This window comes from Betta splendens, chromosome 3 (assembly GCF_900634795.4).
Source record: "Betta splendens chromosome 3, fBetSpl5.4, whole genome shotgun sequence".
NCBI lineage: Eukaryota > Metazoa > Chordata > Actinopteri > Anabantiformes > Osphronemidae > Betta > Betta splendens.
Genome location: NC_040883.2, coordinates 17,114,066 through 17,139,474, shown reverse-complemented (window position 1 = coordinate 17,139,474; position 25,409 = coordinate 17,114,066). Strand labels below are relative to the sequence as shown.

The window sequence follows — 25,409 nt, the reverse complement described above, 5'->3', positions numbered from 1 at the left end:
TTAGAAGTGTGATAACAAAAAGACAACATCAGTGAAATCTGTTTATTTACACTTAATCGGGTCATTTTAAAGCTCTCTGTAGAACCAAGAATGCAACCATTTGTCTTATTCTACAACAAACTAAAGGCAAAATAAACGATTAACTTTACCAGTTTTCAGGAAGTAGAGGACATTGTTTTAGTGACTTGGACCTGGTTTAATGCATACTAATATTTAAACCTAATGTACAAAAGTCGTCAAACGGTGACATGACAAACTATTTTCATGTGTGTGAAATCTCCCTTTGCAGTACAGTACAAAAGACACAAGCTCAGCGAAGCATCCAATAGGAAAGACATGATTTTAGCCCTGATCACAATAAATATATATGCAAAGTTAGATGTGATTTAATTCCCTGACACTTGAGGCAATGCATTTTCAGAACAGGTAGAACTTGTGTTGGTTCCTGCTGGTTCCTTTTTTTACAGTTAATAGTTATACCAGCATATTTCCCTTACGTAGTCTTACCCCATGTACTCCTCAACAACGTACACACCAAAGAAATAACAATTCCTAAATGAAAACAAGGCTGTTCACGTCGCTGTAGTGTAGAAAGGTACAGCTCCAGCTTTTGCTTCCTCCCTCATTTCAGGCTCCGCCGTTTTAGTGTCAGTGGGTCCAGACGCACTTCCAGGGCTTCGACGCGGGACCTTTCAGACACTTCCCTAACTTCTCGCAGCCGGCAGGGGCCCAGTTCTGCAACGCAGAGCAACGGTCACGGTAACTAAACAAATATGAACCTATCAAAGGTATTATTTATGTACAGGAAGATTTTATTCCACTCAGAGGAATAAACTGATAATTATTGTGCACTGTCCTTTGTTAAAATTACAGTAGTGTAATGGCACCCAGCATCTTGCTGTTTTTAGTCACCACCAGGGGGCGGTGTTATAACACAAATAGCTCCAGAGCAAAGTGATTCCCAGTCGCTGGCGCTTAGAGAGAAACACTGGCTCAATACACAGTCTTGAAATAATTTTAAAAACGGATTTCATAGCAAAAACACTGTCAAGGAGAAAAATAAACAACCCACTGAGGAGATAGCGTAGGACTCCATTAACCGCGGAACAGTGATGAACAAATGTGTTGAATCTAAATCTAAAACCCTACAGACCCGCTCTGGGCTGAATATAGATCATAAAACACACATACATTTGTGTTCTGTAAATCTCACCATCACAGCCAAGTCGCACATGTTGAGCTGGGGAACGCCCGGCACCAGAGTCTTCCTGTGCTGATCCACCACTGGAGTGACCCTGCTCAGCACGTCACGGTACTCCCTGGACAAAACACTGCAAAGGCGGGTGAGTCGATGTCTTATCCCAGCACGAGGCCACGACACAGAATATTTCATTTGCAATTATATACATAACAAAGAGAGGGAAAATCTATAGCATCATATACTGTGTTATTACCCAGCCTGGCATGAATGAAAAGAAAAAGATCAAATCTCCAGCAGTTTATCAAACAAAAGTGCACACACGAACAGCGACGGTGTCGGTTAGTGCACAGTGTGTAGCCACACCAACACCAACACATCCAGCTGCTTTGCTCCTTGTGCATTTATGTAAAGTGCCCCGAATTCAATTACACTACACACGTCTGGGCACCAACACCCAACAAATGATCACAATCCCTGTGCTTTTCTCCAACAAGGAGTCTGCTGTATCCAGTCACATCCATTAACATCCATTAACTCAGTATCAGAGAAATGCATTCATTTATGTCCTAAGCACACGCGCGCACGCACACACACACACACACACACACACACACACACACACACACACACACACACACACACACACACACACACACACACACACACACACACACACACACACACACACACACACACACACACACACACGGGCTGTCCACTCTGTCGCACTCAGCAGGGGTGAACTATGTAACCCCTCTCCCTTCCCCTGTCTCTCAATTACTGTTGTTGGACACCAGTAAGCACGAGCACCTCTGTGCATTATTATATTCAGTGTGTAAAACACAGGGGCCCTGAAGGCTTTCAAAGGAACACGGCTCTCAGTAGGACCTGTAGGGTTAATAGGGTGTGTGTGTGTGGGTTGGGGGATTGGGCATCTGGTGGCGTGACACACAGATAGACAAATATCAGCAGTGCAATTACACCCCTGATACACTCACCAGCAGCACCTGTGCCAGCCTTCCATCCTCCCTCCACCACGAACCTCAGCTCTCTGATTGGCCCCTGGGGAACATGTGCATGTGTGTGAGGTGAAGTGTCAATTAGAGTAATAACCCCGGGCTCTGTCCAGCTCACACCTACCCTCCCTCTTAGGTCTCCCACAGGGCAGCAAGGCTTCCTCCATCAGCCAGCACCTGCTCCTTTCCCCTCATACTCTCAGTCTTTTCCCTACAATTACTCCACTGCTAGTGCATTGGCTGCAATTAGTCCCTCTGCTTCTGTGCCACATTTGTCATAAGCTAACTATCAGAGCATTGTGACTGTAGCTGCTATGGAAGGAAAAAAAAACTGATTACTTCCCTTGGTAAAAATCACTTAAATTGGTTAAGACATTTAAATTAAATTGCTTCAGCTACAGTATCTGGAATCGCAAATTCTGCCATAGCGCGATCGCGATAAGCCGGAAGGATATTTCATTCCCTTCCTATCTCTGTCTGCCGCTGATTGTTGCGATTCGTTTTGCGATAACGGATGAAGCAACTTAATAGAAGTAAATGTGGAGGAGATTTATCAGCCTGCTATGAGTATTCAATTTCTCCCTGCGTGTCTGCAAGCAAAGCGTGCGGGGGGGCGGCGAGAAAGTCGCCCGAGATACAAAGTTTCCATTGTTTTGTCTATGCGCTGGGAATCGTACAGTGCAGTCCTCTAAATCAAAAACTAATAATATCGTTTGTTTATGCCCCCTCTGCAAACACATAATGAAAAGCCCACAGTCAGCACAGCTCATTATCATGATTATAACCCTTAGCTTACTTGTGTGGAGGCAAAATCTGGAATAATAAGCAGGCTGTATGCAAATGGAGTCTTTTGATTTATAATGTATGACACCCAAGGGGGACGGGGGCATTGCTCAGGTGTGTCACCACTCTGATTACTGATTCATAACGCCACACACACACACACACACACACACACACACACACACACACACACACACACACACACACACACACACACACACACACACGGTCGCAGAAGGTGGGGGAATTGAGGAGACAATCAAATACATCTGTCCTGCCCACCCCTCCCCTCCACCGTCTTCTCCACCCCGGTGGAAATTGAGCACTTCAGTGAGGACTATTGATTGGGGACACGAGCGCTCGGTGGCAGGCAGCAGATGAGGCCAGCCTGAGCGGCGTTAGCCACGGCGGCAGGGATGAGGCTGTGCTCCGGATGGCGGGTGGTGAGAAAGCGGGCTGTGTTAACCTGAAGGTCACGGGTCACAGAGGCGGCGAGGGCGAAGTGGGTGGCAGGAAAAGGCTCCAGAGGCCTGGTGCGCTTCGGTTCCAAGCCAGACGTCCAAACATCAAAACCAGAACTAACATGAGTGTTTGCCAGCTCTTAGACTGCACGAGTCTAAAAGCCCCTCTCCTCCTGGGTGACTGCGACTGTGTGTGCTCTTTGCTACATCACAGCCTGCGACAGTAGTGAAGGTATGTGTTTAGACAGGCTCTACATCATCTTAAGTGGCTCTTTAGGTGCCGACAGAGATTAATGACGGGCTGGCAGCCAGTCCAGCTGGGGGACCGAGGAGCACGCGGACAGAACGCACACATGCACACGTGTGCGCCCGCAGATGCACACGTTTAACTAAGAGAGAGGAGAAGAGTCCCAGCGGACAACGACGGCGCGGCGAGAGGCCGGAGTCAGAGTCAGAGTCAGAGGCGAGGAGAGAAGGATGGAGGAATGACATCATCCAAAGGTCCTGTGCAGCCAACATGAAGTCGCACTGTACAACACAATCAGCGACGGCACCCGACCGCTGGACGCTACTGCGGATGGATTAATGTCAGGGCTCTGCATGCATTCTTTCCTGGATACTGAGGGCTCGCGTTATATCACAGATCACATCAGATGAATTACTGACTCACATTTGATGAGACACCTTTTAGTTTGTGTTCGGTGCTGCATCTCACCACTAGTTGGACTTTATCCCCTTTTACACTCAGATGTGCTGCTTAAATTAATCACATCAGGACCCGACTGAACTAAATCTCATTTGTGATGATAAAACTGATAAGTTCGACTAAAATGCAGCATGTCTTGATCTCAGGATTAAGACTAAAGTCTAAAAAAAACAGTGACACCTCCCTGCGGAAGAAAATCACTTGACTTCCTCAGTTCTGGATTGTGTGTGCGTGTATGTGTGTGTTTGCACTCAGCACAACACACGGCTGCATATTGATTGGTTTTTGCCTCCTTTTTTTTATTCCTTCCAGTGAGTAGCAGGGCTAAAAGGTGGGCAAATGAATAACAACATTAATGTTTTATTATCCAATTTCGCTGCAGAACTGAAAGGAGTTCGTGCAGGAGGCAAAGAGGAGACGGGGCCAAAGCAAAACGCCAAGAAAGGTCTGTCCCAGAAGTTTTATGGCGGAGCACAAAAGGAATACTCTCTCATCATTTGGAGATTGTCCTAATGCATTAGTCATGGCGTTGGCGCGCGCCGCCTTTTTAAGAGAACACATAAATATTCTGCAGGTAAATTATGCAGCAAATATGAGGCTCCTGTCTTGGCCCATTATTCAGTCACGGCCTCGGCCGCCGCGCTCCGGCCGCACTCTCTCCCCCCCCGACGCATCGAACTCCATTAAACACAACTCGCTCTCAATTTAGACCTGAACAATTTACCTCGCAATTTTAACCTGCAGCGGAGCGCGGCGCGGCCGAGAGCCGAGGCTGTTTGCAGCTGCCCAAAAAAAGGGTGTAATCAGGCACGGGGCGGCTGAGCGGATCAATCCGCTGCCTCCTTTCTCATGCCACTCAATGAGCATCGATCCCGCACACATTCTTTACTCCAGGCGGCCAACAAGCTCCTCGCTCCGCTCCTCTCCTCTGTTTTCCCACCGCCGCTCCTCGGGTCCACTCCCCGCTCCCAGGAACCAGCTGTGAGGAAACGCCAAGCTTTCTGACAACCGACCTGATGGGGAACCTTTCCCCGGGGTCCCGGCCCAGGTGGAAGACGATGGGTTGCATGGTGTGCTCCCTCTGCTCGTGTGTGGTCACATCTGGGACATCTTGACCTGGACAGAAGTTTATACCCTGTAACAGAGGAACAGACGCACACTTATGCTCCTGTGTGTAGGAATTTAAGCAAATTGTACACACACACACACACACACACACACACACACACACACACACACACGGTTGATATTCGGTCACTTTACATCTGTTACTTTGCAGCCCAGAAGAGGTTTTCATCCAAACCATGTTCTTTATGATGTCTCTTACAGAACCCAGACTGCTGCGCTCCCCTTCATCTTCATGACTCCGCTCTCATGAGCTTGGCAGTGACTGCAGGCTGCCTGACCCCCCCCCCCCCTTCACACGCGTGTTTATCACCCGTGAGGACTTTACATACGCTTACTGTACACTCAACTATCTACACTGCTTGTCCATCCCTCGCTCTATGATCAAAAGCTCAAGTTTGTCCGTGGCGGTAGCCGACATTTGGTCCCCACAAGAAAGACGAGTCCCCACAATGAAAGCGGAACATGAAGCGCACACACAGACACACACTCTTTTTGATGAGCAGAACTAATATTGAGAGATCACTCATCTGTAAGGCCCTGCTGCTGCCCCCCTCTGAGATCACTCAACAGAGCACCTCGGTGTATATATATAGATATGAGAGAAACAGAGAGTGAGGCAGATGGATGCCCACACGCTGCAGAGCCGTCCCGTCTTTTGATGGCAACAACTTAGACTGCACCAACGGAAAGCGAACAGAATCCTCCAAGACGAGCAGCGGGGAAGACCTGCTGCGTTCACGGTATCTCTCTCACTCTCGTTCCCAAGACATAACAGCAAGAACTCCATATCTTGCTTGACACGAATGCTATAGATACGAGGCTGCATTCAAACTGGAGCAGAGCAGTTGCTGTTACAAGATAAGGTGCGGTAGAATCCAGGCCGGCAGAGTGGATTTAAAAAAAAACAAAAAAAAACAGCACTTTATGTTCGTTTTAGATTTAAATTTTAGATTTGTAAAGAGAACAAAATGTTTTTTTTTCTAGATCTAATCTGGATAAATAGACTTTCAAAAGACTGTTAATAGCGACTGAGGTTTCAGTCTGAACAGTAAGGCAGTAGCATCGTGGCGAAGGCGGTGGCTTAGTGATGCTCCAGGGCTGATTTGCCTCCTCTGGCACTGGAGCCCTGCAGCATGTGGACGGCAAGACGGGTTCATCCATGCACCGTTAGACAGATAAAAAGCTGTAAAGTTCTTAAATTCTGTCAACAAGTGTGTTGAAGTGGTTGCGACAGTATGTAGATGTTGAATACAGAACCTCTAATCATTATTATATAAGCGCTTGAGTTGATGTTGTGATTTCCACAGTAGAAGATTCAGCTGCAGCGCAGGTTACTCTGCATCCAGACTTCACATTTCACACACATACATTTCACAGTATTAACATTGCTACGCTGCCTCCAGAGAGTTTGATGAGACGCATTTAAATCTGTGAAATTTCTTATTTTCCTCATGGCTGAGTTGCTTGAAAACACCCCGGACAGATACGATACGTCTCCAAGCTATTAACCTGTAATTTTGTTCTTTTCACAGACTCACATCTTCCCCTTGTTTATTTTTCATGACTGGCTGGAAAAACTAAATTACATTTTTAAGTATAACCAAAGCTGGGAAGCAGGCGGGGAGACAAAGGTTTTGCCGACAGGGGGGTGAACGTGATTGTGTGTTCCTTCTACAAGGCGAGTTCAACTGATTCTATGTGAAAGTTTTAGGTTTGATTTAATTTTACAAGTCATAAAAACCAAGAAATGACTCAACACAGAAGTTTCAGCCTTAATGAAGCATGCTGGGAATTCAACTTTTCCCTAACAGCTATGCCATAAACACACATACATCTGTCTGAAGAAACAAACATGTGCATATTCCCCAGTTCTTTCTCTCTTTCTCCCTGTCTCCCATGCTCTCACACACCCACGCGCACACCCACGCGCACACACACCCACACACACACACACACCCACACACACACACACACACACACCCACACACACACACACCCACACACACACACACACACACACACACACACACACACACACACACACACACACACACACACACACACACACCCACACACACACACACACACACACACACACACACACACACACACACACACAATCGATAGGCAACTCACAGGCAATCAGATGCCATTATTTGTAAAGTTCCACTTCAGTTCACATGAGTTGATAAAGGAGGCTGCTATTGATTCAGCGGCCCTGAAGGAGAGAGCAATTTAAGCGACTGATGGGGCATAAAACAAACTGGATCACAGGAAATACAGAGGCATAGAGGGAGGACAGGAGGACATGTTTTTATGGACACAGCAGAGAAAGAAGGAGTCAGATTTCACATTTGTCTTGATGTAAAACTGGCGCTGAGATGATGTAATTATGGCGAAGAGACACTGCTAGTATCTGACTCCTCTTTCTTTTCTTAGAGCTCCATGACGCCAAAAGAACAAGTCGACAACAGGGGACGACTGTATGTAAATGGAGAGGAAGGAAATCTCCACTGGAGTTAGAACAAACAAGTCAGCTTGTTGATGAATGATGTAAGTTCATTGATGTGGGGGCTCTTCATTAATATTCATTACTCTCTGATGTACACAGCAGTCAACTGATGAGCCGTTTTCAAGATAACACCAACAGCGCAAGTGTTCGTGTGTTTGAGTAAGATTAGGAGAGACAAAGAGGGAGGACGCGGCCGAGCGAATCAAGGGCTCACACAACAGAGAGGGCCTTACGCTTTTAAACTGCGCCCATGAGTTGCTCCAGGTCCAGTAGTGCGCCTTGTATTGCCCAAGCCTCACAGCCATCATCTCGTTCCCACGGTAATAGAAGATCGGCCTGTTAAGGATGAGAAAACAGAGAACGAACGCGCTAATTTGTTTTTCCCTCGGATGAGTTTTTGAGACTTTTAAATTAACTTTTTCCTACAGATTCCCCACATTCTCCTCCCTTTGACTCTCCGATGCCATCCTTATGGTAAACTTATGGTAAACTTATAAACCTTATGGTTTACCAGCTAGTTAATGCGCATGATAGCATAAAAACATACATATAAAAATCTGATCACTGTTCACAGGATCCGCCGTCTGTAACCATTAATGTCCCCACAACAGTTTTCCAGCAGCTGACATTTGACCTTTAAGGCAGCAGCCGTCGACTCCCAACTGTGCCCACCTGTTCTGGACGGTGCTGGGGCGGTTGAGAAGGACCGGCGTCAGGTCCAGTCCGTCTACTGTTCGGTCATCAGGAGGACTAATGCCAGCCAGCGCCAGACTGGTGGTGAACAGGTCCATCACATTAGCCAGCTGAAAGCTCACCTGCAAAAGCCACAAATCAATCAAAATGTAAAGAATAACAGACTGCCAGCGTGCCCAGTCAGGCAATCAGGCAGGAATGCGCTTGGCTTGACCTTTAGCGCTAGACAGCGATGCGTGGCCATGTGGGGAAGTCTGCACACATGTGGGGCCTTCCTTCAGACTCCCGTCTGAGCTCTGTTTGCGGATTTATTATAAAAACCGTCCGAACGCTCCTGCTAAATGTGTTTTTGGAGGAAGAAAAGAGGGAAAAAGAAGGAGCAGAGAAGGTAGGAAGAGGACGAGGCCCGGGCAAGTAGGCAGCTGGAGCCGGAGCGAGCGGGCGTTTTATCTCCTTCTCCCAGTCCCAGTGAAAAGCTTTATTTTATTTATAAACTTTGAACTATTTTCAGATAAAATGCCATTTTTTCGCTGTCATCCTTGATCTTCCGTTCCATTCTCTCCTGAGCGAGCCTTAGAGGGAGACGGCACGCTCACAATCAGATAGTGCTATCAGGCCCGTGCAGCTGCACCGCCATGTGCCGCTGTGCTCCTATCGGCTGCCAGCACACACACACGCGCACACACGCGCGCACACACACACACACACACACTGAAATGAATTCCCTGTTCCTCAGTATCCACACAACTAGCCACAGAAAAGGCTCTGCAATGCATTCCACAATCTATCTGCACATCCAGACACACGCGCTGCAGACACACCAACAGATTTACTTCTTTACTTCCTTTTATAAATGCCTCCTAACACAGACATACAAACTAGAAGAAAACAGGACAAAAGGACACAAGATGAAGTAAAAGTGACATTTAGTTGCATTTAGACCATGAACGGCCAAAAAGAAGCTTAAAACTCCATCCGGTGAGTTGCCGTCTATCATTCCCTTCCTTTATTAGCTCAGTTTTCTTTCTTTGCCCTTTGTTCTTCCTTTTTTTGTCTGACTCATCCTTCTCTATTAACGTTACACCCGTTCCCTCATTCTCTCACCGGCGCCTGTGTTGTGAGTGGCGATGCTGGTTATCTGAGGAGGCAGCGCTTCAATCCCCGACGGTGCTTGTGTGTCTGTCGCCTGATAAAACGCCAACAAGAGGGAATTGTGATGCTCAGCGGCGCCGTGGGGCTGCCGCCCCACCCACTTCTGCAGCTTACAGTACAGCTGCCACCCAGCATCACCTGCTTCAGACCAACGCTACTCCTTCCTGCACACTCACGAGTCAGGCGCTGTAATTATAAATCAGATGCATCCCCAGATAAAAGACCTTTTGTCTGTGTAAGATGTGTAACGTGTGAACAATCCTCTTAAACTGTTTATCTTAATACCAACAAGACGAGTCTGAGTACAGTGGTTATAATAAACCTGCTCAACAAGGGCTGAAGCCTCTATTTCCCTCAAAAGAGCTCATGAACCTTTCAACGCACAGATCATCATCAGAGATTTCCCACGACGGCAAAATAAAAGCACGAGAGAACCCCATCGCGTGGTCCGTCCTCCCTCCCTCCCAAGCAGCGCACTGATGAATGTAGCTGCTGAGGAGCGTAGCTGCAGCGAGGCGGCTTTGACATCTGCACCCCAGAGACTTTCAGAGAAAATCCCGCGCAAACACAAGCCGGTCTGGGACGTAGATAAAGAAGCGTGCACGCGTGCGTAGGCGCGCGGGATCAATCAAACATGACACAGACGCGCTCTGCACGTGGGTTCGTGCGTATCAAGCAAAACGCCGCTGATCAGTTGTGATGTGGCACAGGTGCATCATTGCGTCCTGCAAACCCCGCCGCGTTCCTGGCAGCGCCTTTAGCCGCCCTCTCTTTTCTCTCCACCCGCCACCTCTTTCACGTCTTCCCCTGCTTCCTTCCCTCCCCGCCCCTCCCGCTCCTTTATCCCGCGCGCCTGGCATATTCAGATACTGAAGTCCTCATTACGGCTCAATCCAACCTCAGCAAACACACAAACAGATTAGCCGCTTAAGACGCTCCCAATCCCCCTCTCCCTCACTACTCCGCCGTGCTATCAGGCCCCAGCACACCCCTGTGAGATGAGCCACGGGCAAGGCTTACTGCCGACTGCAGCCTCCGCTCGCTCCTCCACCAAATCCCTCTGCGTCACAGCCCCGTGTCACAGCTGCCCCTAATACAATTAAAAGTCATTTGCAGAACGCACGGGCTTAGGGGATCACGGTGTGGGTGGGGGGTTAAATTGAAGAAGGGGAGGGAGAAAGGGAGAGCACTGGGGCATTAATTCCAAACCAAAAATATTTGAGGGAACTGTGGAAAAGGCACCAATGTGCTTTGTGGCCAAAAATCTTTACTGTCCAATTACATGACAGAAGTTAAACATAGTTAAGATCAACTGGTTTCTGCACCAGTGGCGAACACTGAGTGAATGATACAAAAGCCAAACAAAAAGCAACAATCATTCAAAGGAAGGATTACCAAAATAATAATTCCTTTACACTCCTCACGGTTTTGAACATCGCCTCCATCTTTAAAGGGCCCCTGATACCTGTTGACAGGCAATTATGCCTGTAACAAGCGAAAAAAAGGCTTAGAATGAACCGAGGAACCTGGCTCTGGATTCTAGCCTGGTCTCCAGAGAACATGCCAGGGATTTAGTGAATGATAGTCTTGGATTGTTCCTTGGTAAAAGCTCTAAAGCGCTGAGGGATGCTTACCGCGCCCTCTTTGATGTGCTCAGGCCACCAGGCGATGGCAGGCTCCCTCATGCCCCCTTCAAAGGTCGTCTGCTTCCCACAGAGAAACGGCCCGTTGCTTCCACCTGAGGAGTGGAGCAGCAAAACACTTGTAGCAAGACATTAGAGACAAAAAAAAGAACGTGGGATGTACAGTACCTTCATTTGGGGCAGAGATCAGAGCAGCTCCATTGTCTGAGGTGAAGAACACAAAGGTGTTGTTTTCGATACCCAGAGTTCGCAGCTGTGAGAGGATCCGACCGACGCTGTGGTCCAGCTCCATCACAGCATCTCCATATCTGCAACACAAACCGTCCCGTCGTTCATATAAAACCATATGCATGTGCTTCACATCGGTAAGGTGAGTAAGTAAGGTAGATCATGTATCACACCGCCCTCGCTGGCTCTTCCCCAGGAAGGGTTTGGAGGCATAGACAGGGGCGTGAGTGGCGTCGGGGGACCAGTAGAGGAAGAAAGGCTGCTTGGCTTCCGTCTGCCGGAGGATGAAGTCGAGACCTTCCTGCGGAGATGCGACGCTGTAAATACGCATGGCTTGGCGCAGCTACTTTCACGTGGGCTTCACAAAGCTCCACTTTACAGATGGATGCGCTTCTGGTGGAGGTTCACAGTTTTCAATTGCTTAAGCGTGCAATCAGTGCGTCTCCGCATGTTGCATTTAGCCCCTTTAGGAGGGAGCGATGTAGGCGGCAGAAATAATCGCTACAAGACTGCAAAAACCAGCAATACAGTTTGTTTAATGCATGGGACTGATTTGCTAAATAAGATGATGGAGGCTTTTGTGCTTTTATATTTTGTTGAGCCAAAGACATTTTTCAGGGACAGAAAATAAAGTTGTGTTCTGTTCTGTATTGTTGTACCTGAAACACTCCACAGAAAGGAATGAGAATGAGGCAGCGAAGGAGAGGAAGGGACTCTGATCTTACCAGCAGGTACATCTGTGTGAGGTTGGACTCTCCTGTCTTTTTGTCAATCTTAAACTCCTCATAGTACCTGGAAAACAAGCGGGATGACAGGATTGTTCAGAACAGCTGCAGGACACTGCATTAGACTCACTCTCACTGACCCGGCTGCTTTGTCAAGGCCTCCAATCAGGCTCTAAATGGACCAAAGCTACCACAGACGCTATCATTAAACTAAAGGATGGCGCGTTGCCTCCTGTTTTCTTGCAGGAGGTTTTGATGTTAGACATATTTGGGAAGTCTCCGCAGAGCCGAGCAGAGGGAACTGTTATGAGGTGTTGCTGAAGCGTGGCGCTGCGAGCAGGGAAGCAGTGACAGGCATCTCTCCTTCTCACGCTTCGCTTCCTCCAGGTGTCCTCGCATAGAGCCGACGCAACCTGCCGTCTCTTGAGGGTGTGCGTGTGTTTGTCTGTGTGTCTATATGCGCGTGTGTGTGTGTCTGTCCAGGGCCCAGGTATTCTGCGCTGATTAAACCCACGGCTAAGCGAAAAACACGCCCGGCTGCCAGTTTCAATGACCCAGAATACACATATGGCTGTTTTGGGGAAAACAAATGGGCGGAAAATGGAATATACAAGCACAGCTGGTACAGAGAAGGAAGAGGAGGGGAGACACATGCAGTCTAACTATTCCACTGATTCATGGAAGAAGAGAGGATCGCTTATAGATTTCAAGCCTGCTTGTCTGTTGCTGTAGTGTATCTGAGTACTACTGTAATGTTACCTGCCAAGCATCTCAGAGTTGTTATACACAGGGATGTTGGGCCTGACGGTGTTGTTGTAGGGGCCAAAGTGGCAGTTTGGGGCCCCGAACCATTCATCGAAACCTTTCTTCAGCGGGAGGTGCTGTGGTCTGTGACCCAGGTGCCTGCAGTGACAAGTGAAGCACACCCATAGGTTGGAAGAGCTGTATGCATATTCTGATCCTGCTCCTCATAATAAATCTTCATTCATCTCAGAACGTCACAGTATAGTCATCCTATATGTATTCTTACAGGGTCTACTAAGAAGTGATTTCATGAGGAATACTGAGAGCTGAGTGCAGCTGTCATGTAATGCTCAGGTCTCAGCATCAATACAGCATCTAAAACTATTCCTATTTAAAAGTGTAGAAAAATGCATTCCACATAAATCAACTGTTATAATGTTAATAATAAATAACATGGTAACATAATAATTTTGCTAACAGATAACACTGTAATACTGTTAGGGACCTTTTTTCCTATAGTACATCTGTGCTCTTATTTTGCAGGTCTTATACTGTACATGTACAGTACATGGAGTATATTCATATTATGGCTGTTCTTTTTTATTTAATTAGCACTCACCATTTGCCAACAATTTTACTGACGTAGCCCTTTGTCTTCAACAACTGGGGTAACAAAATCTCATCCTTGGAGATTCCTCCTACGATCTCTTGTGGTGTGTATGCTATGAAAGGAGGTAAAACAGTGTACAAAATCATCCATAACTTTGTTGAACACTGTAACTTATAGACAGTAAAAAGATATTATTTGCACAGGACAATGTGCATAGTAGGGATATACTGAACGTGTACCATTTCTGGCGTGGGCGTTGGTGGTGTAGAAGCCGTTTCTGACAGGCAGCCTCCCGGTGAGAAGTGCAGCTCTGGCTGTGGTTGAGATGATAGAAGTATAAGAGAAGCATAACTTGAATCTCTGAGCTGGTCTTTTCTCATTGTTAAGAATAACAGATAGAAGGTACGGTAATTAGAAGAATGATGCCTTCATGAATAGTTGGGAAAAACACTATTAGGTGTTTGTGCCACCTGTGTCATTTGTGAAGATACAATGTAGAACTGTGTGTTTACATAATACAATGCAAGGCCCCAGGCTGCTTGTGCTACAGCAGCGAGGCCTTGAGTGTGAACAAGAGCAGCTAGATTCTGTTGTAACAAACACGCCACTTTGCAAGAGTGATGTTATAAGGCTTGTTCTGTTTTTTTTGCATGTTAAATACCGTATGTCACATGTTTTTAAAGCTTTTCCTTTAGTCTTAAGATTGACTGTTTCCGTGCACAACTTTAAATCAACAACCCCTCAATCTAATACTGCACTAATTTGACCATAGAACACAAAGTTAGATATAAGTTTAAAAGCACTTTGACTGACTCACACGGGGAACAGAGGGGGTTGCCAGTGTAGAAGTTTGGGAACAGCATGCCCTGAGCAGCCATGGCGTCCAGGTTGGGCGTCTCTTTAGAAGGCTGCCCAAACACCCCCAGGTCCCCCCAGCCCATCTGAGCAGCACAGGCGGTTTTATGAATCAGTCAAATATATTAGATTAGGCTAAATTTGATTACAGACAGATGATTTCCCTGGTGACTCAGAAACAAACAAACAAAATGTTAAAGAAATAAGAAAGGGACACAGAAAATGCATTACTTTATGCTGCACAGAAACAACGCAGCTGATGTGATGAGCTGCAGTCACAGGGACCGAAACACAAACATAACTCACGTCATCCATCAGCATGATGATAATGTTCGGAGATGAAGTATTTACTGGCTGCAGTGTCGAAGAACAACATATTATCGCACTGAAGAGAAGAACCAAACTTAACGCAGGCATCGCTACGCTGTGATCACGAGCGTTCACTTCGAGGAAGTGGTTTGTTGTCGGCGCTGCATTTGCGCATATACAGACAACTTTGGTTTCAGTTATTTACTTTTATTACAGCTGTGTTCAGGTGTGTTTTATTTCTTTGTAGCATTACACAATTCAGATAAACCTCTAAAAAATATTTCGATAGAATATGTCGTGATAACTGCTGCATTTAGTGACATGTCAAATTGTTGAAAAATAAAATCATCAGGTACAGAGTTGATAGTAAGGTTATTTCACTTTTCCAACAGCTCTTGAATGCACCTAAATGTCACGTGACTGCATCTGACAGCTAGGAGGAGGAACACCAAGATGGCGGTATGCATAGCTGTGATCGCAAAAGAGGTAAAGAATTCTGCGGTTACACGTCCTGGGTTGGGATTGTATTGTGTTTGTAATGTTTAAACGTCTTTATATTGCTATAGTTAATCTGTCTGTTTTCTTTTTTTGACCAGAAGCAGGTTAAATACCCCAACAGGGGCAAACGACAACAAGCTAACAACATTAGCATCTTCCTCCCTCGATGTTGTGCTTTAAAGTTGGTATTTTGACCACTTGTTGTTGTCTTCTCTGGTGTGTTATTTTCCAGAACTACCCGCTGTACATTCGCAGTGTTCCCACTCAGAATGAGCTGAAGTTCCATTACACAGTGCACACATCTCTGGATGTGGTGGAGGAGAAGATCTCTGCCGTGGGGAAATCCTTGGGAGACCAGAGAGAGCTGTACCTGGGTCTGCTCTATCCCACCGAGGATTACAAAGTGTATCCTGTTTTTAGTTTAATCGTCATTTTCAGGGATGAGAGAATCCCACATCACAGTGAACCCAAGTGCTTGATGTACCAGTGCCTCTTACTGAGAGTTTGAGATTTTATCATTTGTAGAATTAAATTTGGAATGTTTTGGGTTAGTAGTTTTTTTTAAAAAAAACTATCTTGTCTTATTGCCAGCGCTCTTCTAATAGCTCATTAACAATATATTGTGGTACCTATATGTTTTGTCATGTAAAGATAAATATAATTTGATATCTATTTGCTGCTGTTGGATTTCTGTTACAGTTGAATATTGGTTTTGTTACAAATAGCTTTACCAAAAATAAACTGAATCCTTGACTGTTTTGAAAGATATGGATACGTAACTAACTCCAAGGTGAAATTTGTCATTGTTGTGGATTCGTCAAATACGTCCTTGCGAGACAATGAAATTAGGAGTGTAAGATGAGTTCATGACATGCTTGATACAACATGTAAACCACACTAAACGTGATATTGTGTGTGCAGATTTTACAGTTTATTCAGATTTGAGTAACTTGGTTATACAACAGATTGTTTGTTTTCCAGATGTTCAGAAAATTGCACAACTCTTTCACTGATGTAATGTGTAATCCATTCCACAATCCTGGGGACCCTATTCAGTCTAAGTAAGTTGTTTTTCGTGAGAATCAATGAGGTTTTTGTTGTGGATTTACTGAGTGGTTAACACAATTGTTTTTCCCCCCTCCTAGAGCCTTTGATGGAATAGTTTCTGGAATGATGACGCAAACAGGTTGACATCTCTTCCACTCCTGCTGAGCCTCCACTGTACATAACCCTATGTCTCCCCCATGTTTACATGTCTTGATTGCTGAAATAAAACTAAACCTCACAGCTTTTAGTACAAGCAGATATTTTTATTTATTCACTTACATAAAAATGATACATTCTACATTAAATTGCAGGCAGCAACAACATTTACATCAATATATAAAAACAGTACTAGATACAACTGCATAATTTGTGGGTTGTCCATGCATTCACAGCAATCCAAGTTCATAATGCTAAAACAGATGGCCAGTCTTCATAGGTCTACATGTTAGGGAGTCAAACGACTGATTCAACAGTGCAAATCAGTCATCTGTCTTTTCCACAACACTCTGATGGAGTATGGAAATAATTTAAAATCATCACCTCAAACACCCACTTGGGATATAAGCTGTGGGTGGTGCTAGCGCTGCTGGGGGTAGTGTTGTCCACTCGAGCCTGGCCCCAGGTCCTCTGATGGTGGCGTGATGAGAAGAAGACATGGATAACGTTTAGGCATGTGTTCAGGGTAGTCCATATGTCCCCACTGTCTCTTTACCACTGGGGCTCCCCCGTAGTAAGGGTGGGGTGTTTGTTGTTGCGGCCGGGTTGACTGGTACCGGAACCTTCCTCGAGAGCTGTTGTGGTGTCTGGGTGGTCGGAAACCTCTGCTCCTTCCTCTGGCATGCCCCCCTTGGTGTCCTCCTCTGTCTGTGGTGCTGATACCTGGCATGTTTGTTCTCTTAGGTAGCACCTACAAGCCAGGTTGCTGGTTAGAATACCGAAACGAAGTCTATTTCATAGTACAAGTTCAGTCTGAAGACATTAGCCCAAAATGCAGTTGTCTAAATTGAAGTTTACATACAGAGAACAGGTCATGCAATGCTCCATACCTTTAGGACTCTTCCTCTGAACATTGTCTCATGCAAACCAATGGCACTCTGCACAGAGTCTCTATCAGAGAATTCAATGTAAGCAAAACTGAGAGGGGGAGAGAGAAAAGTATTATACACTGGCATGACAGTTCTAGTTTGTTGTACTGTATGGTCAAAACAGCAAAAACTAGGTGGTGCAGGCACAAAATGAACCCACCCCTTTGGATGGCCAGAGAAGCGGTCACACAGAATGGTAACTCTGTTGACAGGACCACAGCCGTTAAAATGGATCTCCAACTCATCCGCAGTGGCGCCATAGTCCACCTGAAGTTGTGCAACAGCGTGTGAGTTTAATAGAAAAAGTGCTGACAGTGAAGAAGAAATAAAGCGCTTACATTTCCAACATAAACTGATCTGTTGTCTGCATCAATTCTCTCCTCTGGAGTCATATTGTAGAAAGGTCCTGTAGGGGATAAAGTAGAGTGCAGAGAACAGCCAAGTGTTCCAGGAGTTAACCAGATGGTGAAGTATGCGGCTACCTCACCTGCCTGGAGGCTGCAACGCAACCCAACCCCACCCAGCAGTAATGGGACACAGAATCAGCCTACGTAAAGGATGAAGCCTGCTTGCTCACCAGGCCGGGGGCTGCTGCTCAGGAGCTGCATCTCTTGGGCATCGCACCTCTCGTCCTCCTTCAGCCTTTCAAGCTCTTCTTCCATCTCCAGCTCCTGGACCCTGGCTTTGATGGCTGCCAGCTCCTGAGACACAAACATGGAAAGCTAGTAGTCGAAGCAATGAATGGACAAGACAGGTTACCAGCTGTGCAATTCAGCTCACAGCCTGGAAAGTGGCACGAAAAAAAGAATCCAGACATGTTTAAAAACAATTTATGTTGATTAGTAGCAGATGGGCGGGGACAAAGATAAGTTCAAATAGTTTTGTTTTTTTTAAATAAATTGTTCATCAGCCTCATATGGATCAGCTACAAGGATCCCCCAGCTGTTTAACATGGTGCAGTTCAGATGCTTTTGTCCCAAAGGCTGCGTGGAAAACGCCGTTCTACCGCGAGCAGGTGCGGGTCCCCTCGGTCTAAGCACGCTGTCAGCGCATTATGCGCAGACAATGCGGACACGCCGTGCGCCCCGTTCAGCATGTTACACGGCTGTAACACCCACGCACGGCTCTCGCCGCCGGGCGTTCAGCGGCTACATGACGACGGCTTGTGCGGCGGCTCCGTTGCGACCGACACGGACACGGTGATACTCACGGGGTCCTCGCCGAAACGCTCCCCGACCGACTGGCCCTCCAGGTAGCCGCGCTCCAGATGCTTCCTCGCCATGCTCACCGCGCAAACATGGCACCTGCGAAGCGCACTGCAGCTGTCCCGAACCCGCCGCAAAGATGAAGCCTCACGCGGAGGCAACGCGCTGATGATCCGCACACGCGACACCTGACGGCACGTGACGTCCGCTAATAGAGATCACCTGTGAACGACGCGGCCGATTGATTGTCAGTGGAGTGGAGCCGCAGGAGCTGAGTCCGTCCAGGGCCGTACGCATGAAACAGGGGGCACTGCCCCCCTTATTATAATGGCATTTATTTAGCAGTTGAATTATTTATTACACTGATATTTCCTATATGAAGGGCGAAAATACAGAGGACTGGAAAATAAATGTTCAGGTAAACCTTGTAATCTTATTAAATGACATCAAGAGTTTATTAGGCTACAGCATTCTTCCTGTTTTAATTGTATGTAAGAAACTAGTACTTTGTCGTTAAGATACCCAAAGTTTATCGGATTATGAGAAAAACAAGAAAAGAAATAAAAGAACCATAACATTGAAGCGTACAGGATTTGACCACTAGTGGAAAATACAAAACCTGATAAAAAGAAAAAAAATTGATCTTGATGTTACGTTCATTCACTCGTTCAGATAAATCAAAAGCTAATTTTCATATTAAGTGAAGTAGTTTCATGGCTTAACAATTAAAATCAATCAAATATCTAATCAAATACTATAAACATTTCTATGTTTCCACAAAGTTTAGCCCAACTATCAGTTGGTATCAGTTGATATGTGGACTTATCCTGTTGTTAAGAGGTTTTCAGTTTTTACATGTGTTGATAATGTGATGATGATTTAATGTTTCCAGTGGGTTTTTTTATAGTATGGTTTTCAAATCATAATCCTTTTTGAGGGAATGCAATCATGACAGAAATTTGCATAGTAATTATGAGTTAGTAATGATTCAATTGGATTAAATTTTTATAAAGAAGAAAAGCAACAAGGGTGATGAATATGTCATTTCATGTTTTAATTACACAGTTACATTGTTCAACACAGACAATAACCTGAATTAGAATGTTTTACAGCTTCACACATCCAACAGAGCGAACAGTTAAAGAGTGGTATTAGCAACAGGGAGGAAAGCATGCAAGAAATAAATACAAATCAGAATTTCATTCTTCTGGCACAGTTTACTTCATCTAAAAAAATGGCAACGGGACCTTCTGAGGAGGGAAATCGAACAAAAGGAAGAAAGATCCTCAAAGCGCCAACCTTTCCTACAGAAACGTGTTTTTTCTGTAATAATGTATTGCACAATACAGTATAGAATGCTTCCCTACACATAGAAAACCATAAACCTTTTTTTTTCAATTTCTGCAAAGATAAAAACAAAACCATCCTGAGCCACGGCTTTTGGGAAAACAAGTGCTGAATCCACCATTTGCCACTTTCTTACTGTAGCTTTTCATCAGTGCCTGTTTCACAGGAAGGACATGTCGCCATCACACCAGCTGAGCCTCTCCACTGCTAGAGTTGCTAGAGTTACGGTATAGGGGGGGTGCCAACCTGCTAATATTTGTCTTTTCGGAGCATGCGTTTTTTCCCATTTTCATGTACATATTTAAACCAACAGACAAATGGCCAATGTCAAGTGTTCAAAGACCCTTTCAATAACAGCAGAGCCCTTATGCGTTTGCCATCTGTAATACCTTCACAGCTAAATATACAACACCCTATTGTTGCTGTCTGGGAAAATTAGGAGGGAAAAAGACATTTCCGTCAGCTTTTAGTGGACTGTAGCCTCACAGTGAACCTCGTTAACCTTTTCAACGCTGGGACATGGATCTAAAAGTGTGATGTGGCTGCATTTTGGTCACCCCTGTGGGGTCTGTGGGGTCTGTGGGGCTCGTCGTGTGCTTCACCCAAGGCTTGGTCGCAGACACGGAGGCACACGCAAAGTGCTTGTGGGTTGAATGGAACTACCACTGCCGCGTCGCGTTGATACGGAGACGGAACGGAACGCCGGCGGTTCACGGCCCAAAGCCGCTGACACACGTCGTGAAGCGCTCTGTAGTCTGTCAGGGATGGTTCATTAAAGCTCTGGAGGTTTCAAGTAGTTCGTACAGACGCACAAAGAAAAAGCATCGTTTTTTTTTGTTGTTTTTCTTTCTTTTTACAAAACACGGACGCACACCGCCGTTCACACAAACACACATACAAACATACCAGGCATTGGTTTAGTCTCTGCGAGGCTTTGTGACTGCAGAACACGCAATCTGTAGGCTTTGACGAAGGAGCTGCAGAAGCACTGTACGACATGGAGACAACAAGCGCTTTGATTGCTTGAATAACAATTCCACATATTAGAGGCTCACTGAGCATGCTCCTCAGTTTTGTGCTCAGTGTGTGCTCAGTGTGTGTGTGTGTGTGTGTGTGTGTGTGTGTGTGTGTGTGTGTGTGTGTTCCCTACACTTTGGTTAGCTTGTGTAGTGGAGCTCTAGCCTACAGTCAATACACACATGTCACAGCCTACTACGGCGATGCAGGAGTACTTTGGTCTGCGCTTTATTGGTTTTTGTCATGGTGGAGTCGATGTTTCGGTTTGGTAATAAGCGTTTTACTGTATGTGTAGTAAATCCCCACAGTGACAGGACGTGACCTACGTTTGCGGTCGGGCCTCCCTATCATCGCTAACGGCAGCTCCTTTCAACAGATGCGGTGGCTTTTGAACGTGCACTTCCGTGTCTGCTCCCAGCCCAGCTTTTAATGTCCAGGTCAAGCTCTCCTGGTGGTTCGCTGTATGGTCACAGGAGGTAGCTAGTTTGGAAAAGGGGAGTGGTGGTGGTGGTGGGGTGGAAGGTGGTCTGTCAGAATAGCGGAATAATTAGACACCGGGGAGGGACGAACGAATGACACAAAACGGCTGAGGTCAACGTCAAATCACAGTAATTAGAACACACGTACACAAATGCTACACACAGATGCAGGGGCACCTCACAGCTTATCCCACTGAATCAGTCCATATCCCCACTTTATTTATCTGTTAACGAATAACGAGCAGAGAAGGCAGACTTATTGTCATCCTACACCACTCACCGCAACAAAAAGAAACTGATTTGGTCCAGGTGCGTATGAGGCCGAGTACATAGTGAGTCTGGCTGCCAGCTACAGATGGTTTCATAGAAAGATGCAGGGGTTGCAGGATACGTTGCTGTAGCAAAGGGTAAAAGATCAAGATCAACCTAAAGACGCCAACCTTGTGACGCGGACCCACATCTGAAGCTTATGCTCTCATTGAAGCTTTGCAAACAATTAAATAATAAAAATATTCTTTGAAAAAATCAGTTAAACGGTGAAAATTCTAATATACGGGCGTCAAAGTTAGCTTTGGAGTTTACAGTAGCTTAACACTGGCGTGTCCCTCGGCGTCGACGGTTCGTTCTGCATCTTGGAGGAGACGAACGCTCGTAATCACACACGCAGGTTGAAGAGAGGCGGTGGAGCGATGCTGTACACGAGCACAGAAGGATGGTGGGAAACCATATATGAACTTTGACCTTTTCTAAGTTTAACGTGAACAGGCTCCATTTGAAGCTGAGCCGTCATGTTGTTTTATACTGTGGCGTTCTTTGAGCTTTTAGTCAATAGCAGGCTAAAACCAAAGCTGATGAGGCCTGGCTGGATGCACACCGACCCCAGAGGCAGACAGCACGCGGTAGTTTGATCCAAAGAGACGGGAACATGAAGCTCCTAGCCGTCAAACGCTTCTCTTGATGAACTGACTGCAATGGGTTTTTCTGACAATTGAAATAAGGTCTAGGACATAAAAACAATGTTCATCCATCCTGAATCAGCTTTCATCACTTTTCAGCTACAGCACCTGCACTCAGGCCAGTTTACCTCCGTTACGAACAGTCTCTTCCACTCAGAGCCAGATGACACTTTGATTCGAGGGACAATTGACAGTGTTTAACTTGTCTGAGAGAAGAAAGAAACGAATAACTTGGAGAAAACAGATGTACTGTGAGAAAATCATATTCTGGACATTAAACTTTAAAGGTTTCTGTTATTTGGCAAACACATTTTTGGACCTCTTTAAATACTATGTACATTCACATTAAGTTACTGATGTTACTTTAAATATATTTATATGTATCTATATTATATGACACCCTATGGGCAGTTGCTGAGGTTCCATTCAGTAGCTGAATTCTCTTCATATTGCACCTCCGTCCTCTCACTGTCTTACAATGCGAGCAATACAAAATATTCTACAAGAGGGGTTTTATCTCATTAATATAGATACAACAAAGCAAACCATAAGTACGATGTGGGGCGTCCTCTCGCAAATAAGTGACTTCCCTGTTCGGCCCAAACCCAAAGGAGAAAAAGCAAAAGTCGAAACAAAAGTCCATCGTTCCGGGTACACACAGGGGCAGCACATGTGGACATCAGCGACAGGAGACGTTATTGAAAAATGAAAAGCCAAAACAATATGTACAGGTTGGAACCCTTCCCTCGGTGACTGCTCTGTGCAAAGCAGACGGGGGAGACGGGCCTCGCTCGAGTCAAGTAGAGCCACGAAGGAGGCGCGGGTGAGGGGAGGTAGACAGAGAGAGGAGAACCGGGTCGACACCGTCCTTCGCCGGGCTCGTTCGTCCGTTCATGCTTTGGAAACGGAGGGAGGAGTGAATGTAAAGGTAACAGCAATCCCTTGAAGTGTCTCCTTTTGGCGGAGCGTCTAAAAAAAAAACAATCTCCCCAAACATTTTCCATATTCTGCATCGTCTGCTTGGAAAATGTTTTCAAGCTAGTTTTGAGGTTTTTGGCATTTCCACTGCCATCGACTGTTCGCGTCATGGACGTGTCCTTTGAGGCCGTGGAGTTCCTTTCGTCTGATCCTCTGCTGACAGAAACCCTAGTCCTTCTCTCTGCTAGGCGAGTTCACAGCTTTGTCCACGTTCACTAGTCTGGGCCTCCGCTGTGGCATCGCTGCGGGTGATTTCCGGGCTGCAGGCGGACGCCGTGGGGTCACGTGGGCTCCTCTGCAGCCCGGGGCTCTCAGGGCTGGCTTATCTGCTGAGGAGGTGATGTTGCTTTGCGTTTGGTTATGAGTGCTGCTCCTTATCGCTTACTTACTCACTTTGGCAGTGTAATACAAAGGTTTGGATCACGTTCTTCTTCATCTTTGAAATCATTTGGGTTCACAATGGTGTAAGAGAGGTGAGTCCGGTGTAGATTTTCTTGGCTCGCTAGCAAGGTAGTTAGCAGTTTAAAATTCATTAATTTTCTTCTTATTATGGTTATCATCATCATTAGCATCGTCATCATCGCTATTCCCTTTTTTGAATATTTGGACTTTTCTTAATTTCCCCTTAAAGCCAGAAAGAAACATTTAATAAATACTAAGCTGTGTCTGAGAAATGAATTGCATCACAGGTTTTTCTCCTTCCCTCGTACTTTTTTTTCTTGACAAAAAGTAATTACGTCCCTCGCCAGGACACTACAAAGTGCCACATCAGTGAAGCGTTTGGACTGGTAGTGCACATCTCGGGGCTGGGTGCTGTTGGTTCATTGGTTCTAAATTAAAGGGAAATCTGATCCAAGTGCTAATTGGCCAAGTCACCCCCCCCCCCTTTCAGTGTTGTCTTCTGTCCGTACATGAACAGTGTTTACCATGCTAACATTTCTGAGGGCATCTTCAAGTCAAAGCTCACGTTCTCAGCAAACACATCTGATATGTTTCTATCACAGAGATAGTAGACGCTGCAATATTCATGCTTTACGCTGCACCGAACCCCAGGCTGGAATCTTTGAATGCGACTGTGACAAAGACAAAGGCTGGAAAAAACATGTTTGGGGGGAGAGGGGTGAGTCTGTCCTCAGGTGGTGAGAGGGCTTTCAGAAGGGCTTAGGATACATGGGAAATAAACACTGATGTGGGGGGGGGCAGTGTGCAACGAAGATTCCTCAGTTTGGTTTTGTGTGGAGTGTGGGCACCGTCGCATCCGCGGTGGGAGGACGGGCCGGGCGTCAGCGGGAGGTGGCGTCCAACAGGGCGGGGGTCGCCGGGGTGGTGGAGCGCGAGGCACTGCTGGAGCTGCTCTCCTTGGGGCTGGCCGACACGCTTCCGCCGCTGCCGGCCCCCCCCCCCAGCCCGCCTTGGCCCGCCAGGGACAGGGGTCCCGGGGGCGTGCCCTCCGGGTGGGCGGGGGGCGCGCCGGAGGAGGCCGAGGAGGAGGAGGGGGTGCCCAGGGGCACGCTGCTGCCGCCCGGCAGCCCCTGCAGGCCCTGGCCGCACACGTGGTGGTGCTTCTCCCAGTCTTTGTGTTGGCAGAAGGAGCCGCAGTAGCGAGCCGTGTTGCAGCCGCTGCACGTCTCACTGGCTTTTCTCCCGCAGTTCCAGCAGCTCTGGTAAGACAGTGGGGGGAGAGTTGGTTGATAGAAATAAGTCTCTTTCTTGCCCCAGGACAGCGTAACGTTTATTTCTTGCACGTGTTAAAATCCAATTCAAGACATTATACTGTAATAATAATGAAGTTGTTTTTCTTTAATATTCGCCCAGACGCTGGATTTGAAGGCTGCTCCGACCCAGTGGTTGGCGTTACCAGCAGGTGGTGGTCAACCGCTCCGTAAAGGCCTCAGCGTGGCCCTCTGCTCCCACCATCTGGGTCTGTCTGCTGTTGTTTACACAGACAACTGGGCTGCTCATAATGCAATAATGATGACAACAAGCTGCAGCAGAGGGAGAGCAGCCAGCTGCGTGGATTACTCAACGCAG

The 25,409-nt window shown here is 46.4% G+C and overlaps 4 protein-coding genes across 7 annotated transcripts in view; 1 reads left to right on the top strand and 3 right to left on the bottom strand.

Annotated features, from left to right (window-relative positions):
- Nucleotides 1-28: 28 nt before the first annotated feature.
- On the bottom strand, nt 29-14,925 carry galns (galactosamine (N-acetyl)-6-sulfatase). Its single transcript, XM_029144366.3, has 14 exons — nt 14,764-14,925; nt 14,420-14,543; nt 13,842-13,916; nt 13,612-13,714; nt 13,008-13,151; nt 12,249-12,315; nt 11,697-11,824; nt 11,464-11,603; nt 11,287-11,390; nt 8,480-8,622; nt 8,041-8,143; nt 5,181-5,302; nt 1,214-1,331; nt 29-735 (listed from the first exon to the last, which is right to left on the bottom strand). Exons 1-14 carry the CDS (start codon nt 14,872-14,874, stop codon nt 649-651), a joined length of 1,569 nt encoding a protein of 522 aa, XP_029000199.1. The 5' UTR covers nt 14,875-14,925; the 3' UTR covers nt 29-648.
- A 233-nt stretch (nt 14,926-15,158) lies between these two features.
- trappc2l (trafficking protein particle complex subunit 2L) lies at nt 15,159-16,551 on the top strand. Its single transcript, XM_029144374.2, has 5 exons — nt 15,159-15,252; nt 15,497-15,669; nt 16,030-16,117; nt 16,246-16,325; nt 16,410-16,551. Exons 1-5 carry the CDS (start codon nt 15,220-15,222, stop codon nt 16,453-16,455), a joined length of 420 nt encoding a protein of 139 aa, XP_029000207.1. The 5' UTR covers nt 15,159-15,219; the 3' UTR covers nt 16,456-16,551.
- Nucleotides 16,552-16,553: 2 nt separating this feature from the next.
- Nucleotides 16,554-18,877, bottom strand: pabpn1l (PABPN1 like, cytoplasmic). Its single transcript, XM_029144370.3, has 6 exons — nt 18,607-18,877; nt 17,974-18,097; nt 17,735-17,802; nt 17,557-17,663; nt 17,358-17,445; nt 16,554-17,218 (listed from the first exon to the last, which is right to left on the bottom strand). The coding sequence occupies exons 1-6, from the start codon at nt 18,676-18,678 to the stop codon at nt 16,889-16,891; spliced, it is 789 nt and encodes a 262-aa protein (XP_029000203.1). The 5' UTR covers nt 18,679-18,877; the 3' UTR covers nt 16,554-16,888.
- Nucleotides 18,878-19,634: 757 nt separating this feature from the next.
- The window catches only part of cbfa2t3 (CBFA2/RUNX1 partner transcriptional co-repressor 3), a 32,045-nt gene continuing 26,270 nt past the window's right edge, over nt 19,635-25,409 (bottom strand). For all 4 annotated transcript variants that reach the window (XM_029144360.3, XM_055507535.1, XM_055507536.1 and 1 more), the window contains one exon: nt 19,635-25,039. In XM_029144360.3, coding sequence (XP_029000193.1) covers nt 24,662-25,039 — 378 coding nt within the window. In that variant the 3' untranslated portion in view covers nt 19,635-24,661. The remainder of the gene's footprint in view (nt 25,040-25,409) is intronic.

Bases quoted from the DNA above. Each gene is read 5' to 3' on its own strand.
- pabpn1l (XM_029144370.3), bottom strand. From the start codon at position 18,678: ATGGCGAGGAAGCATCTGGAGCGCGGCTACCTGGAGGGCCAGTCGGTC. The intron at 17,664-17,734 runs GTAAGCGCTTTA...GCACAACTTCAG, and splicing joins GATCAGTTTATGTTGGAAAT to GTGGACTATGGCGCCACTGC. The intron at 17,446-17,556 runs GTGGGTTCATTT...TCCCCCTCTCAG, and splicing joins TTCTCTGGCCATCCAAAGGG to TTTTGCTTACATTGAATTCT.
- trappc2l (XM_029144374.2), top strand. From the start codon at position 15,220: ATGGCGGTATGCATAGCTGTGATCGCAAAAGAG. The intron at 15,253-15,496 runs GTAAAGAATTCT...GTTATTTTCCAG, and splicing joins TAGCTGTGATCGCAAAAGAG to AACTACCCGCTGTACATTCG. The intron at 15,670-16,029 runs GTATCCTGTTTT...CTGTTTTGAAAG, and splicing joins CCCACCGAGGATTACAAAGT to ATATGGATACGTAACTAACT.
- galns (XM_029144366.3), bottom strand. From the start codon at position 14,874: ATGCCTGCGTTAAGTTTGGTTCTTCTCTTCAGTGCGATAATATGTTGT. The intron at 11,825-12,248 runs GTAAGATCAGAG...GCATCTCCGCAG, and splicing joins TCACACAGATGTACCTGCTG to GAAGGTCTCGACTTCATCCT. The intron at 8,144-8,479 runs GTGGGCACAGTT...CATCCTTAACAG, and splicing joins CCCAGCACCGTCCAGAACAG to GCCGATCTTCTATTACCGTG.